This window comes from Monodelphis domestica, chromosome 2 (genome assembly GCF_027887165.1).
Source record: "Monodelphis domestica isolate mMonDom1 chromosome 2, mMonDom1.pri, whole genome shotgun sequence".
NCBI lineage: Eukaryota > Metazoa > Chordata > Mammalia > Didelphimorphia > Didelphidae > Monodelphis > Monodelphis domestica.
In genome coordinates, this window is record NC_077228.1 from 426627618 (window position 1) to 426642117 (window position 14500).

The 14500-nt window shown below is 34.8% G+C and overlaps 1 protein-coding gene across 4 annotated transcripts in view; it reads left to right on the forward strand.

Annotated features, from left to right (window-relative positions):
* Positions 1 to 14500, forward strand: part of STXBP5 (syntaxin binding protein 5) — a 213840-nt gene that overhangs the window by 166827 nt on the left and 32513 nt on the right. For all 4 annotated transcript variants that reach the window (XM_056818911.1, XM_056818912.1, XM_003340397.4 and 1 more), the window contains 3 exons: positions 35 to 85; positions 8245 to 8484; positions 14063 to 14432. In XM_056818911.1, coding sequence (XP_056674889.1) covers positions 35 to 85; positions 8245 to 8484; positions 14063 to 14432 — 661 coding nt within the window. The remainder of the gene's footprint in view (positions 1 to 34; positions 86 to 8244; positions 8485 to 14062; positions 14433 to 14500) is intronic.

Below are 14500 nucleotides of genomic sequence, written 5' to 3' on the forward strand. Positions count from 1 at the left end.
ATCTCTAAATTTAAAGACACATTTTGTCTTACAGCCAAGATGTCAAGGAAGTTAAGCTTACCTACAGAGCTGAAGCCTGATTTAGGTAAGTTAAAAAATTAAATTGGTAGTATTTAAATTTTGATAACCATAACGGGAAGATTTAAAAATAAGACCTGCTGAAAGTATTTCTTATAAATGACTTATCCTATAATTCAATAGCAGATAAATGCATATGTGGGGGAAGAAAGGCTAAAGGAAAATCTCAGATATTCACAATTCCTTGATCGGTCTTTCCAAACTCTTAGATTCAAATCTGGAAGATAGTATTTCATTTTTTACCCTAAATGAAAGTGCATAGAACTGAAATCTTTTCCATATGCTTTATTGTGTATCTATACTTGCCTTGTTCAGTACTTTTGTATTTGTTAATGTTTTTAAACCCAAATATAGTTCATTTACCTCCATTAAATGCCATCTTCTCATTTTTCTGCCAATCTTCACGCATAGAGAGATATTTGTAGGTCCTGGATTTCTCTTTTAATATGTAAGTTATCCCTCTGAGTTTTATGTCACTTGAAAATTTGAAAATGCCATGTATGTTTTATAAACATTATTGATAAAAATGTTGCCTTTTAAGGGATCAGAACAAATTCCCAGAGTTCTCTGCTAGAGATTACTTTAATCAGTTAATGACAACAATGATCATATATTTAATTCCAAGTCTACTTAATTATACAATCTTATAATCAATTAATAACCTTTTATTAAGCACTTATTATATACTAGGCAGGCCCTGTTCTAATCACTAGAAATACAAATAAAATGAATGAAAACATCTCTAAAGGAGTGTACTTTGTAATAGAGGCAACAAGTTCATATAAAACTATATAGAGAGTAAATATAAAATGGATAAAGGCAAATAAATTTGGAGAAGTTAAATACAGTATAGTTTGAGAAGGAGCACACCAGGACTTGAAAATCTCAGGAAGGACTTCATATAGAAAGTCTTATTTGATCTATGTCTTGAAGGAAGAAATAAACTTTGAAGTTCAGGTAGGAAGGAATGCTGTATTCTATCCATGGGGGACAGCCTGAGCAAAGACAAGGATGCAGAGGATAGCATGATATATCTGTGAATAACAGAGAGAAAGACTATTTGTCTGAATTGCCAAGGGCAGAGAGAGTATTGTGTCCAGTGAGGCTGGAAAAATGGTTTAGATAAGATTGTGAAGGGCTTTGAAAGCTAACCAGGAGGTTATTCTGATTAGAAGAGCAATATCTCTCCATCTTATCCACAGTTAGCAAAAGTAATTAACTGTTCATTGATTTGCTGAAATCCAAGTCTCTGGTATTCTCTTAATAAAATGTAATAACTGTCACAAAAAATTAGATTATGGTTGTGAATTATTCTTGAAGACATGATGCCTTTAAAAACAAATTACCTTTCCCTTTGTAAATAGTTCATTGACATATTCTAGAATCAATAATATTATATTTTGGTTTCCTCCAATAGAAAGCATTGGCATCGTAAACCAATTTATTTAAAAATAATACTTTGGTGAATCTTAGTCCTTTTCATTAGGGAATCCCTCCAGTAGTGAGATAACCTGATTGTGTCTTCTTATCCCCTTCCACTTTTGTCCATGTCTTTTTGTAAATTCTCTAAGGTGGAATCACCGCACTGTTTATGAGCCTTCCTTTATGACTCTTAACATTATGGGGATATCTATGCAATATACAGCTTGTGCATCCATTATCTCTCAGTTTAGCTAGATGATTTACCAACTTTCTACTCCTAGGACTACATGGTTTTGATAACTTTGATGCAATTTTTGCATAAAATTCATTGTTTCATAAATAATTTTCAGCCTATTTGTAACCAACATAAATTTCTCCATTTTCTCTTCCATAATCTTTGTTATTTCTCCAAAATTGTGCTATTTTATCATTTGCCTCCATAGAGCATTACTAGAAGAGTATCTCTTTAAAAAATGGCTTCTTGTTTTGGAAGAAGCTTTAGTAATTGAAAGAGCTGTGAATTGTCCAAATACTGACTTACTATTATTTAGTTCACTAACTGGCTGTTAAATCTATCTGAGATATGACTGAGGAACCATATCTATAGTCTTCCTATATAACTCTGAATATAGTTCATAGACTGGAATTTTCCTTTGTAAGTAGTTATGCCAAACTCTTTTGAAGGATTATGGATCTCAGGAGATTTTTTCAGTGTTCCAGAGATAGATGGGAACAATACAATATCACCTACAAACAGAAGTATAGGAAAGACTTCAACTTTATATAAGCAATTGGACCATCTTTGATCAGAGTTATTGCCCATGCATCCACCTATCCAGTAGTCTTTTAGGATCTTAATATATGCATTTTAAACTAGTGTTTTGGTAGACTGAGTTGAATATACATGGTCAATCTTTGTATATGTACTTTATGCAGCCGAAAAAAAAGTATATTCCTTTTTATACCTACTCAGTTTTCTCTAGATATCTCTTAACTCTAATTTTTCTAAAATTTCATTCACTTCTCTACTTATTATTTATTTTTTGGTTTAATTTATCTAGATTTGATAGGGTAAGGTTGAGGTCCCCCACTAATATAGTTTTACTATCTATTTCCTCTTTTAGCTCCATTAGTTTCTCCTTTAAAAATATGGTTGCTATACTGTTTGGTGCATGTATGTTGAGTACTAACATGTCTTCATTGTCTATACTGCCTTTTATTAAGATGTAATTACCTTCCTTACATCTTTTAATCAGATCTATTTTTGCTATCACTTTATCTGAGATTATGATTGAAACTCTTGTATTCTTTTATCTCAGTTGATGCCCTATAAATTCTGCTCCAACCTCTTACCTTTACTCTGTGTGTGTCTACCTACCTCAAATATGTCTCTTATAAACAATATATATAGTACGATTTTGGTTTTTAATCTACACTGCTATCTGCTTGTTTTATGGGTGACTTCATCCCATTCACATTCACAGTTATGATTACCATATATGTGTTCCCCATCATTTTGATTTCCTTTTTTAATCCTTCTGTTCTTCTTTTACCCTTTCCCTTCACACCAGTGTTTTGCTTTTAATCACTCCCCTTCACCTTTCCTTATTTTACTCCTCTTCCTACAACCTCCCTTCTTATTACCCTCCTATTTCTCTTTAGGGTCTTTTAATCACCCCCCCAAAATTTTCCCTCCCTAATATTATTCCCCTCCCCACATACCCTTTTCTTATTCCCCTTCTAATTCTGAATAGGTAAGATAGGATTCTATACTCCAATGAATCTGGTTGTTCTTCCTTCCCTGAAGAGATTCTAATGAGAGTAAGGTTTAAGAATTAATTGCCTGTCACCACCTCCTCTTCTTGTAATAGTATTCTCTCCCCTATGTGCCTCTTTATGTGTTATAATTTACCCCATTTTACTTCTTACTATGTCTTTCTCTTAGTACAATCTTCTTTTTCTCCCTAATATTTTTATGTGTTATCCTAAATAGATTAATACCAGACCCTCTGCCTGTGTATATTTCTTCTATCTACTATGATAATGATAACAATTTTTAAGAGTTATAGATGCCATTTATCTTTTTTTTTCCTTTTAGACATTATTTTATTTGGTCATTTTCAAACATTATTCCTGGGAAACAAAGATCATTTTCTTATATAGATGTCATTTATAGGAATATAGTCCATTTGACCTTATTGAAACCCTAAATTTTTTTCTCTTATTTATCTTTTTATACTTCTTTTGGATTTTGCATTTGGACGTCAAATTTTGTTTAATTCTGGTCTTTTCTTCAGGAATGGTTGGAAATCTATTTTATTAAATGGCCATCCTTTCCCCTGAAAGTATGTGGTCAGTTTTGATGGGTAGGTGATTCTTGGTTGTGGACCCAGTTCTCTTGTCTTCTGGAATATCTTACTGCAAGTCTTATAGTCTTACAGTGTGGAAGCTGCTAGATCCTGTGTAATCTTGACTAGAGCTCCATGATATCTGAATTGTTTCCTACTGGTCATTCTCAATATTTTCTCTTTGGCCTGCAAGCTCTTGAACTTGGCTATAAAATTCCTAGGAGTTGTCATTTGGGATTTATTGCAGGTAGTGATCTGTGGATTCTTTCAAGCTATATTTTGCTCTCTTGTTCAAGAATATCAGGACAGTGTTCTTGGATAATTTCTTATAATATGATGTCTAGTTTTGTTTTTGTTTTTGTTTTGTTGGACATGATTTTCAGATTGTCTAATGGTTTTTAAATTGTCTCTCCTGGATTTTTCAGGTCAGTTGTTTTTTCATTGAAAAATTATGTATTTTCTTCTGTTTTTTTTTTCATTTTTTCATTTTGTTCTATTCTTGATGTCTTATGAAATCATTAGCTACAACTTGTCCAATTCTGGTTTTTAAAGACTTATTTTCATCCATTTTTATCTTTTGATTCTCCTTTTACATTTGGTCTCTTCTACCTTTCAGGATATTCTTTTCATCATTGCACTTTTTTGTTTTTTCCTCCAGTAGATCAATTCTGGTTTTAACTCTGCTTATTTCTTCATTTGATTTCTGTATCTTTCTTTCCATTTGACCAATTTTTCTTTTTTCATTACTTTCATTTCTTTTTCTCACTTTTCTTCCCATTTTCTTCTACCTGTATTATTTCATTTTGAACTTCTTTTTGAGTTCTTCCAGAGCTTGTGACCAGTTTCCAATTTTTTTTTGGAGAGTTTGCATGTATTTGCTTGTTTTTCTATCTTGTCCTATTGCTTCTGTTTTTTCTCTTTTTCTCCATAGAAAATTTCCCAGGTTAAGAGCTTTCTTTGCTACTGTTTGCTCATTTTCCTGCTTAAGGAGTCCTGCAATTTGCTACTCATTTATATCTTAGCCACTGGCTCATAGGGTTTTGCCTTGGGTCTGTCTTCACTACCTTGTCAGAGGCCTGAATGAGTCCAGTACTATAGAGCTCTGACCTTAGTCCCCAAGCCTGGGATTTCCAAGAGTAGGTTTGAGGTATTTTTTGTTGTTGTTGGTGGTGGTGGTGTAGCACACTTCACAGTGTTTTGCTCTGAATCTATCTTCATTACAACTGCTGCTATTTGTGTCTATAGTAAAGACCCAAGTGGACCTAGTGCTATGGAGCTCTGAATCTCACTGCCAGGGTCTGGAACCTTCTGGGGTAGGTCTGGGGTGCTTTTTGTTAGTATAGCCCACATCCCAGAATCCCAAGGTTGCCCAGGCCCTAGTTCTATTCTGGTGTAGTCAGTGTGTGTGTGGATGGTCAGCCCACACTTTTCCTTGTGCAGTTTTGCCGCTGGTTGGTTCCCCCTTCTATTATGTAAATCTACTCTGTCTGCTTACCTTCATGTTGTGTTTCGTGGAAGAACCCCCTTGCTCGTCCTGAAGAACCCCCTTGCTTGTCCTGCTTTGACTTCTGTCCTCTTGAGGTGCTCTTCAAAGATTGGAAGGATATTCAGAACAGTTTTAGGATTTCCATGCTACTTCACCACCATCTTGACTCTTCCTCGACTAGCATTTATTAAGAGTATAGCCAGCCACTGTGCTACACATTGAGGATACAAAGAAAAACATACTATTTACAAACAAAACATGTACATGATAAATTCAGAGTTGTCTTAGAAGGAAAGCACTTTAAAGAGAATTGTGGAAGAATTCTTTCAGAAGATGAGACAAAATTGAAGAAGAAAACTTGGGAAGCTAGGAGATAGTGAAAAGGAGAGAGCATTGTAAGCATGCTGGACATGCTTGGCAGATGGAGTGCTGTGATTGAGGAAGAAGAACAAGGAGCCCTGTGTCACCAGATCATAGAGTTTGTGGGTAAGGGTAAAGTATAAGAGGACTAGAGAGGTAGTAATTGCTTGAAAGTCAGAGGATTTTATATTTGAACCTGGAGGTAATAGATAGTAGGTAGGCTTGTGTTTTTTAAGAAAATCAATTTGACTCCTTAGTGGAGAATTTAATAGAATGAGGAGAAACTTGAAGCAGGGTTACCAGCTAGCACCTACTGAAGTAATCCAGGCACAAAGCAATGAAAATCCATAGCATGTTGGTGGCAGGATAAGAGGAGAGAATGGGGCATGTGTATGAGAGATGTTATTGTAAATATATAAGACCTAGCAACAGATTGGGCATGGAGAAGAGAGTGAGGAGTTGAGGATGACATGGTGTTGAGGCAATGTGACCTGGCAGGATGTTTGTGCCCTTAGCAGCAATCAGGGTTTTAGGATTTTATAAAATTTAGGAAAAATGAAAGGTTGGGAAAGAAAGATGAGTTCAGTTTTGTATATGTTGAATTAAGATGTCTAAGGGGCAAGTGGATATACAAAACTGAAGGCTGGAAAAGAAGTTACAAAGATAAGTAAGTCTAAAAGTCAGATAAGAATGTTAGAGGTTTTGATCAAGAAAGTTTGACACTTATGAGTAATGGTGAGATATAGATTATTAATATCCTCATCTATACTCATCTTTGTATTAAAGTCACCAAGAATCAAACTAACTTACATTTAAGCTTATAGTTCTTTCTAGAGTTTTTCTGTTTCCTTATAATCTGCAATAAATGTTGGCCCATAACCTTCAATAATTTAAACACTCCAATAAAGTGACTAAATGCCCTGTGAAATTATATTTTTGTTGTCCATGAAGGAGTTAAAAAACCCTCATTTTACCCCTGCAAAGTAAACCATTAAGCCATCCTTATATTAGGTGGAGTTTCCTTCTCTCTTCTAATTTCCAGAAATAGGAATAATGAGAATGTCAGCATTGATAGATTTAGGTCCTCTAATATGTCTTCTGTGTCATTGGACAGGACTATTACAACTTATGCATGTGCTATAGCTTCCTCTTTTCCCTGATTTTCTCAGATAAATCTACTGAAAAACAAAGAAAAGAAAGGGTCTCAGTTCCAAATTCCTTTCAACTATCAAGACACATTGTCACAATTCTGCTGTGTCACCATATCTGAAAATCACTGTGTCGTTACATCCAACTAGCAGCTAAAAACTGTTATATATGTTGGCCTCCCAAATTAGAACATGAGAACATATATTCCAGTTTTGAAAATGTGTCTTGAGTACAGCATGTACAATTAGGTTTATGAATTAATCTATCAAATGTAATAATTAGAAGTTATTGGAATTTGTCTGCTTTGTGTTCTAAAATTGAATTATATTTCCTTTTTAATATTTTAAAAGATTGAGACAAATATTAAATAATTGTAATACAGAATATGTATGCCAAGCAGCAGTTTTGAAAAAAAAAAAACTCAAAGAAGTTTTTAGTAGGTGGCATCAGGGAAAGCCTCTAAATATGTATTCTTAGATGACAGGGACTATTTCTTATTTATCTTTGCCTATTAAAATATATTTCAAATAGTATACACCTAATAAATGTTCATTGATTGTATAATTTAATTCAGTTCAAGAGAACCAATATTTATTAAGCCCCTATTGTCCATGCTAAGTGTTGTAAATACAAAGACAGAAAAGAGAATCAATTCCTATCTTCAGTTGTCATAGTCTGATAGAATGAAACAACAGGCCCCCAGAAGCTGTAGTGGGATTAATTTTTCTAGTATTGATTCTACTAGATGGATGCTGAACTTTGTTCCAATACCAAAATTATATGTAGTATACATGGAGATAATTTTAAAATGTTTTCCAAGTAAATTCAAGTAATTTTGAAGGAAAAGGAACAGATTGAAAATGGCCTCTTTGCTCTTTGGTGGCTGTAAGAAATAGAGATGAGAGAAAGGCAGGAAAGACAGCCACTATGAAGGCATGGAGAAGGAAATGTCACGTATGAGGAATAGAAAGTAGACCAACTTGGCAGGAATCATGAGGGGAAGTTAGATGAAATGTTTTTTTAATAGTTTGGAGAAAGGTTATGAAAGGTTTTAAGTGCAAAAAAGTATATTTTATCCTGGAAGGAAAAGGTGGTGAGAGGACTAATATGATCAGATATGACATGTAGAAATATTAGTATTGGAGGTATATGGGTAAATTAGAGAAGGCAAGAGGATAGAGACAAGGAGATCACATCTAAGCAGCTACTGTAGTCTTTATTAGTAATGAAACAGAAGATTTTGTGGACTTAGAGTCACCAAAACTTAAATAGCTTGATTGGATGTAAGTGGAATTAGAGAGTAAATCACCAATAATAGCTCTTAGGTTGGGTATATGAGAAAACCAGAAGAATAGTATAGCATTAACTGGGATATATAAAACAAATTTATGATTGTTTCAGATATAAAAGACAATTCCTTCAGTCGGTCACGGAGTTCAAGTGTAACCAGTATTGACAAAGAATCCCGAGAAGCAATTTCAGCTCTTCATTTCTGTGAAACTTATACAAGAAAGACTGATTCTTCACCTTCCCCATGTTTATGGGTTGGGACTACTTTGGGTACAGTGCTTGTCATTGCATTGAACATTCCTCCAGGTGGAGAACAGAGACTTCTTCAGCCAGTAATTGTATCTCCAAGTGGTAAGTATTTCTGATGATTGTATTTAAAACCCCTACAGTTTTATAATATTGCATGTGCATGTTTGTGTGTGTTTGTGTATTTTTAAAAGCTTACCTTCCATCTTAGATTCAATACTATGTATTAGTTCTAAAGCAGAAGAGCAGTAAGGGCTTGGCAGTGGAGGTTAAGTTACTTGCCCAGGGTCACACAGTTAGGAAGTGTCTGAGGCCAGATTTGAACCTAGGACCTCCTGTCTCTAGGTGTGGCTCTCTGTCTACTGTTTAAGTAATTGCTTACTGTGTACTAGCATAATACTAGATAATAGATACTCTGAAAATTATTAAAGGCAAATACTCGCTATTGCATTAAAGGAGCTAACAGCTATTTTTCAATCAATTAGAAAGTGTTTAATAAATATCATAATATTTGCTATGTTAGGCATTGGGCATACAAGTTTAAAAAATGAAACACTACTCTCCCTCTTCTAATGAGGAAGATGAGAGTTAAATATATAATTATAAATACATATATAAATTTATAATACATATGTAAATATACATATATGTATACACACACATCCATAGAAAAATATAAAGTGAATAATTGCAAATATATTTGTTGTTGTAGTTCAGTCATTTTTTAGTTGTTCCTAATTCTTTGTTGACCTCATTTGGGGTTTTCTTGGCAGAGATACTAGAGTAGTTTGGCCTTTCCCTCGCCTGTCCATTTTTCAGATGATTAAACTGAGGCAAAGAGGGTTAAGTGGCTTCCCCAGAGTCATACAGCTAGTAAGTGCCTGGAATCTGAGACCAGATGTGAACTCAGTTCTTGAATCCAGGCACAGCTCTCATCCACTTTACCACCTAGCAACAAATATATGTAAATTAGTAAAATATAAGACATTTTGGGAAGGTGATCACTATAAGTTAGAGAGAATGAAAAAAGGCTTTATGTAGAAGATGGTGCTTAGAACTGTGTTTTAAAGGGAGAAAAGGATTATATGACATGGAATTAAAATGGATTAAATTCCAGGCATAGAAGGATGGTCAGTGCAGAGGAAAAAAATGAGAGATGGTGTGTAATGTGGAAAGAGCAGAGAGAAGGCCAGTTTGACTAAATTGAAGTATGTGGGAAGGGCAGTAATGTCCAGGAACGCTGTAAATATAATTTGTTTCTAAGTTACATAAGGTTTTAAAAATTAAACAGAAGCTTCCAGGAACTAAAATAGGAAAATAAGCAATGCTCCTAGCCCACTCAAAGATATCTATCTACACACACACACACACACACACACACACACCTCAAAAAAGGAAAAGCAGAAGGAAACCAGCTCACAGGGATGAGAAGGGACTAGTCCATGCAATACTGGAATGTTATTGGGCCACCAGAAACAAAGAATAGAATGATTTTAGAGAGACTTGGAAAGACTTGTATAAAGTAATGTGAAGTGAAGTGACTAAACAAGCTATGGCATATTGTTGCAATAAAATGTTATTGTGCTTTAAGAAACAACGAACAGGATGACGTCAGAAAAATTTGTAAAGACTTGTAAGAAATGATGCAAAGTGAAGTGAGCACAATCAGAACCTTGTTTACAGTTACAGACATATACAATGATTAACTGTGAATGACTAAACAATTATCAGCAATGCAAGGACCCAACACAACCCCAAGGGACTCATGATGAAAAATGCTATATAAAATCAGATTGAATCATACCATTTCTTGCTTTATTTCTTTCATGAGTTTTTTCTTCTATGTGCAATATATATCTTCTTTCATGACATGAAGAATAAGAAAATGTGTATTGCATGGCAACACTGAAATAACCTATATCAAATTGTTTATTCCCTGAGGAGGGAAGAACAAAAGGAAGGAAGAAAAGAATTTTTATTGCAAAAGGTCAGAATGTTTTTGTTAAAAAATCATTTCTCAACTTTTGGGTAAACATGGCTGCAGTTTAGACACAGGAATCTACCTCTCCTCATCTCCTACCAATATAGACTATGTCAAAAGGCCAAAAAACCCCAAATCCATATGAACAAAGGGACTCCACAGTAGGGTGTAGAATTGAAGGTAAATGGGATTTGGGCATTTCCACACTATAAGGGAATGAAATAACTTCCACCAAAATGCGAGCTGATCCATCCTCCCCCATCCCACCTATGGAGCCTGTGCTCTAGACTCAAAGCCAGCGTGCTCTAGAATCAGTGAGTGAGTGAGGGGTACCTTTAAGTCCTTGGCAGCTGACTAAGTCCACCAAAGACCTACCCTTGGGAAACGCTAGACTTGAGACCCCAACAGGTGAAAGAATGCAGACCATGAGTATGGAGATAGTGCAGAGAAGGGCTACAAACAATAGAAGCTCCAGAGACTGGAGAGGTGACCTCAGGCAAAAACCTCACTCCTTAGCTCCATACACAGAGTCTGCCCTCCTCACTCATGCTTCTGACTGGAAAGGGAAGGAAAAACCAGCATAGTGATGGCAAACAATGCCCAGGGGAGAAAAAAACACTTCCCAATACCAAGAAGAAAAAGAAGGCTTTGACCCTGGATATTTTTTTGGAGTAAAAATCCAGACTACAGAAGAAATAGTAGAAGAGGATGAACAAATAATTGCATCCAAACCTTCCCCCCCCCCCAAAAAAAAAGGAAATTGGCCACAGCTCTTGAAAAATGTAAATTGGAGCTTATGAAAAAGATGGAAGAATATTGACAAGAAAAGTGGGAAATAGTTCAAAAAGAAAATAACAGTTTAAAAGACAGGAACTCCCAATTGGAGAAAGAAACCCAGAAATCAAGTGAAATGATAAATAATTTAGGCACCAAAATTAAACAGCTGGAAGCCATGAAAAAACAGCATAGACCAAACCAAAAAGGGAAATCAAAACATTATAGCTGAAAACCAGTCTTTAATGACCAGAATTGGGCAATCAGAAGACAATAATCTCATAAAGCAGCAAGAATTAATAAAGCAAAATCAAAAAACGGACAAAATAGAAGGAAACATGAAATTTCTCACTGAGAAGATGACTGACCAAGAAAACAGATCTAGAAGAGACAAGTTGAGAGTCATTGGTCTACCTGAAAACCCAGAAATAAACAGAAACCTTGACATCATACTACAAGAAATTATCCAAGAAAACTGCCCTGATGTTCTTGAACAAGAGGGAAAAATAGACATTGAAAGAGTTCATAGAACACCCTCTACACTAAATCCTCAAAAGGCAACCCCCCCAACCCCCAGGAATGCATTTGTCAAATTTAAGAGCTTCCAAGCTAAGGGAAAAAATTTACAAGAAGTCAAAAAGATACAATTTAGATATCAAGGAGCACCAATCAGGAATACACAAGATCTGACAGCTTCCACCTTAAAGGACAACAAGGCTTGGAATATTATATTCAGAAAGGGAAGAGAATTGGGTCTTCTACCAAGGATTACCTACCCACCAAAACTGACTATATACTTCCAGGAGAAAGTATGGACATTCAACAAAATAAAAGATTTCCAAGTATTTGTAAAGAAAAGAACTAAGTGGAAATTTTGATATCCAAACATAAAGATCAAGAGAAACAAGAAAAGGTAAATAAGAAAGAGAGAGAAGGGAAGGAAAATGTTTTTTTTTTTAAATTTTCTTCTTTAGGGGCTTCAATAAGATCAAGTTGTCCCAGCTTTTGGGACAGAAATCCACTATTTGATGAAAACTGCTGGAAAAATTGGAAAGCAGTATGGGAGAGATTAGGTTTGGATCAACATCTCACACCCTACACCAAGATAAACTCAGAATGGGTGAATGACTTGAATATAAAGAAGGAAACTATAAGTAAATTAGGTGAACACAGAATTATATACATGGCAGATATTTGTGAAAGGAAAGATTTTAAGACTAAGCAAGAATTACAAAAAAATACAAAATGTAAATTAAATAATTTTGATTATATTAAACTAAAAAGTTTTTGTACAAACAAAATCAGTGCAACTAAAATTAGAAGAGAAGCAACAAATTAGGAAAATAGTTATAACAAAAACTCTGACAAAGGTCTAAATCCTCAAATTTATAAGGAGCTATATCAATTGTACAAAAAATCAAGCCATTCCCCAATTGATAAATGGGCAAGGGACATAAGTAGGCAATTTTCAGATGAAGAAATCAAAACTATTAATAAGCACATGAAAGTGTTCTAAATCTCTTATAATCAGAGAAATGCAAATCAAAACAACTCAGAGGTACTACCTCACACCTAGCAGATTGGCTAACATGATAGCAAAGGAAAGTAATAAATGTTGGAGGGGATGTGGCAAAATTGGGACATTACTACATTGCTGGTGGAGTTGTGAATTCATTCAACCATTCTGGAAGAAAATTTGGAACTATGCCCAAACGGTGCTAAAATACTGCCTTCCCTTTGATCCAAAGTGATAATAAGGAAAAAGACTCGTACAAGAATATTCATAGCTGCTCTCTTTGTGGTGGCAAAAAAAAATTTGGAAAATGAGGGGATGCCCTTCTATTGGGGAATGGCTGAACAAATTGTGATATCTCGTGGTGATGGCATGCTATTGTGTTCAAAGGAATATTGACCTAGAGGAATTCCATGTAAACTGGAAAGACCTCCAGGAATTGATGCAGAGTGAAAGGAGCAGGAGAATCTAATGTAATGGACCTCTCTATGAATAGCAATGCAGTGATCGAGGACAATTCTGAAGGACTTATAAGGAAGAACACTATCTGCATTCAGAGGGAAGATCTGTGAGAGTAGAAACACAGAAGGAAAACAACTGATCACATGGGTCAATGGGGATATGATTGGGGATATAGACTCTAAATGATCACCCAGGTGCAAATATCAATAATATGGAAATGGGTCTTGACCAATGCCACATGTAAAACCCAGTAGAATTTTGTGTCAGGTATGGAAGAAGAAATAATTTTTGTAATCCTAGAAAAATATTCTAAATTAATCAATCATATAAAATTTAAAAAAAAATTGAAGAAAAAAATCATTTCTACATGTCATTGAAAAAAGTAAAAGAAATAGTGCAAGGGAAGAAATGTTATACATATATGTGTGTGTGCACGCGCGCGCACACACACACACACACACATCCTGGAAGCAAAAGGAATCCACTAGAGTTGATTGAATAGTAGAATCATAAGAATCAAATATTATGATTGAGAAAAATTGATTTTTCATCCTTGTGTAGGATGGACTGGAGCCCTGAGAAACTTGAGGCAGGAAGGCAAATTAGGAGACTGTTAGAATAATATAGCAACAGATGATGAGGTCTTGAACTAAGATGGTAGTAATTTAGGTGGAGAGAAGAGTAGGAAGCACAATTTTTGCATTTAAACATCTATTAAAATTTTATACTATACTGCTTAATATTTTTAAAAAACAACAATAAATATGATTGGTGCATTAAAAACTTCTATAATGTGATCCATGGAGTTCATTTAAAGAGACCATATTGTAGCTGAAAGTGCTGTAATAAACGTGGCAGGGCTGTATTTTAATAAGTTGGGATAAATTGTCTAGAGTGACAAATGTTTTAATGTTATCATTTTAACTTTTATTTGATGAATTTCTTTGTCGTAGGTACCATATTGAGATTAAAAGGGGCAATCCTAAGAATGGCATTTCTAGATAATACAGGATGTTTAGTGCCACCAGCATATGAACCCTGGAGAGAATACAATGTCTCTGAAGAAAAAGATGAAAAGGATAAGTTGAAAAAACGGCGACCTGTCTCTGTATCTCCCTCTTCCTCTCAGGAAATCAGTGAAAACCAATATGCAGTGATTTGTTCTGAGAAGCAGGCAAAAGTGATCTCACTGCCAACCCAGAACTGTGCTTATAAGCAAAATATAACAGAGACCTCATTTGTTCTTCGTGGAGATATAGTGGCATTGAGCAATAGTATTTGCCTTGCATGTTTCTGTGCCAATGGACATATTATGACTTTCAGGTAAGATAAATTTAGGATTGTTTTGTACGTTTTTTTTTGAAAGGAAAATAATGTCTTCTTTACATAAC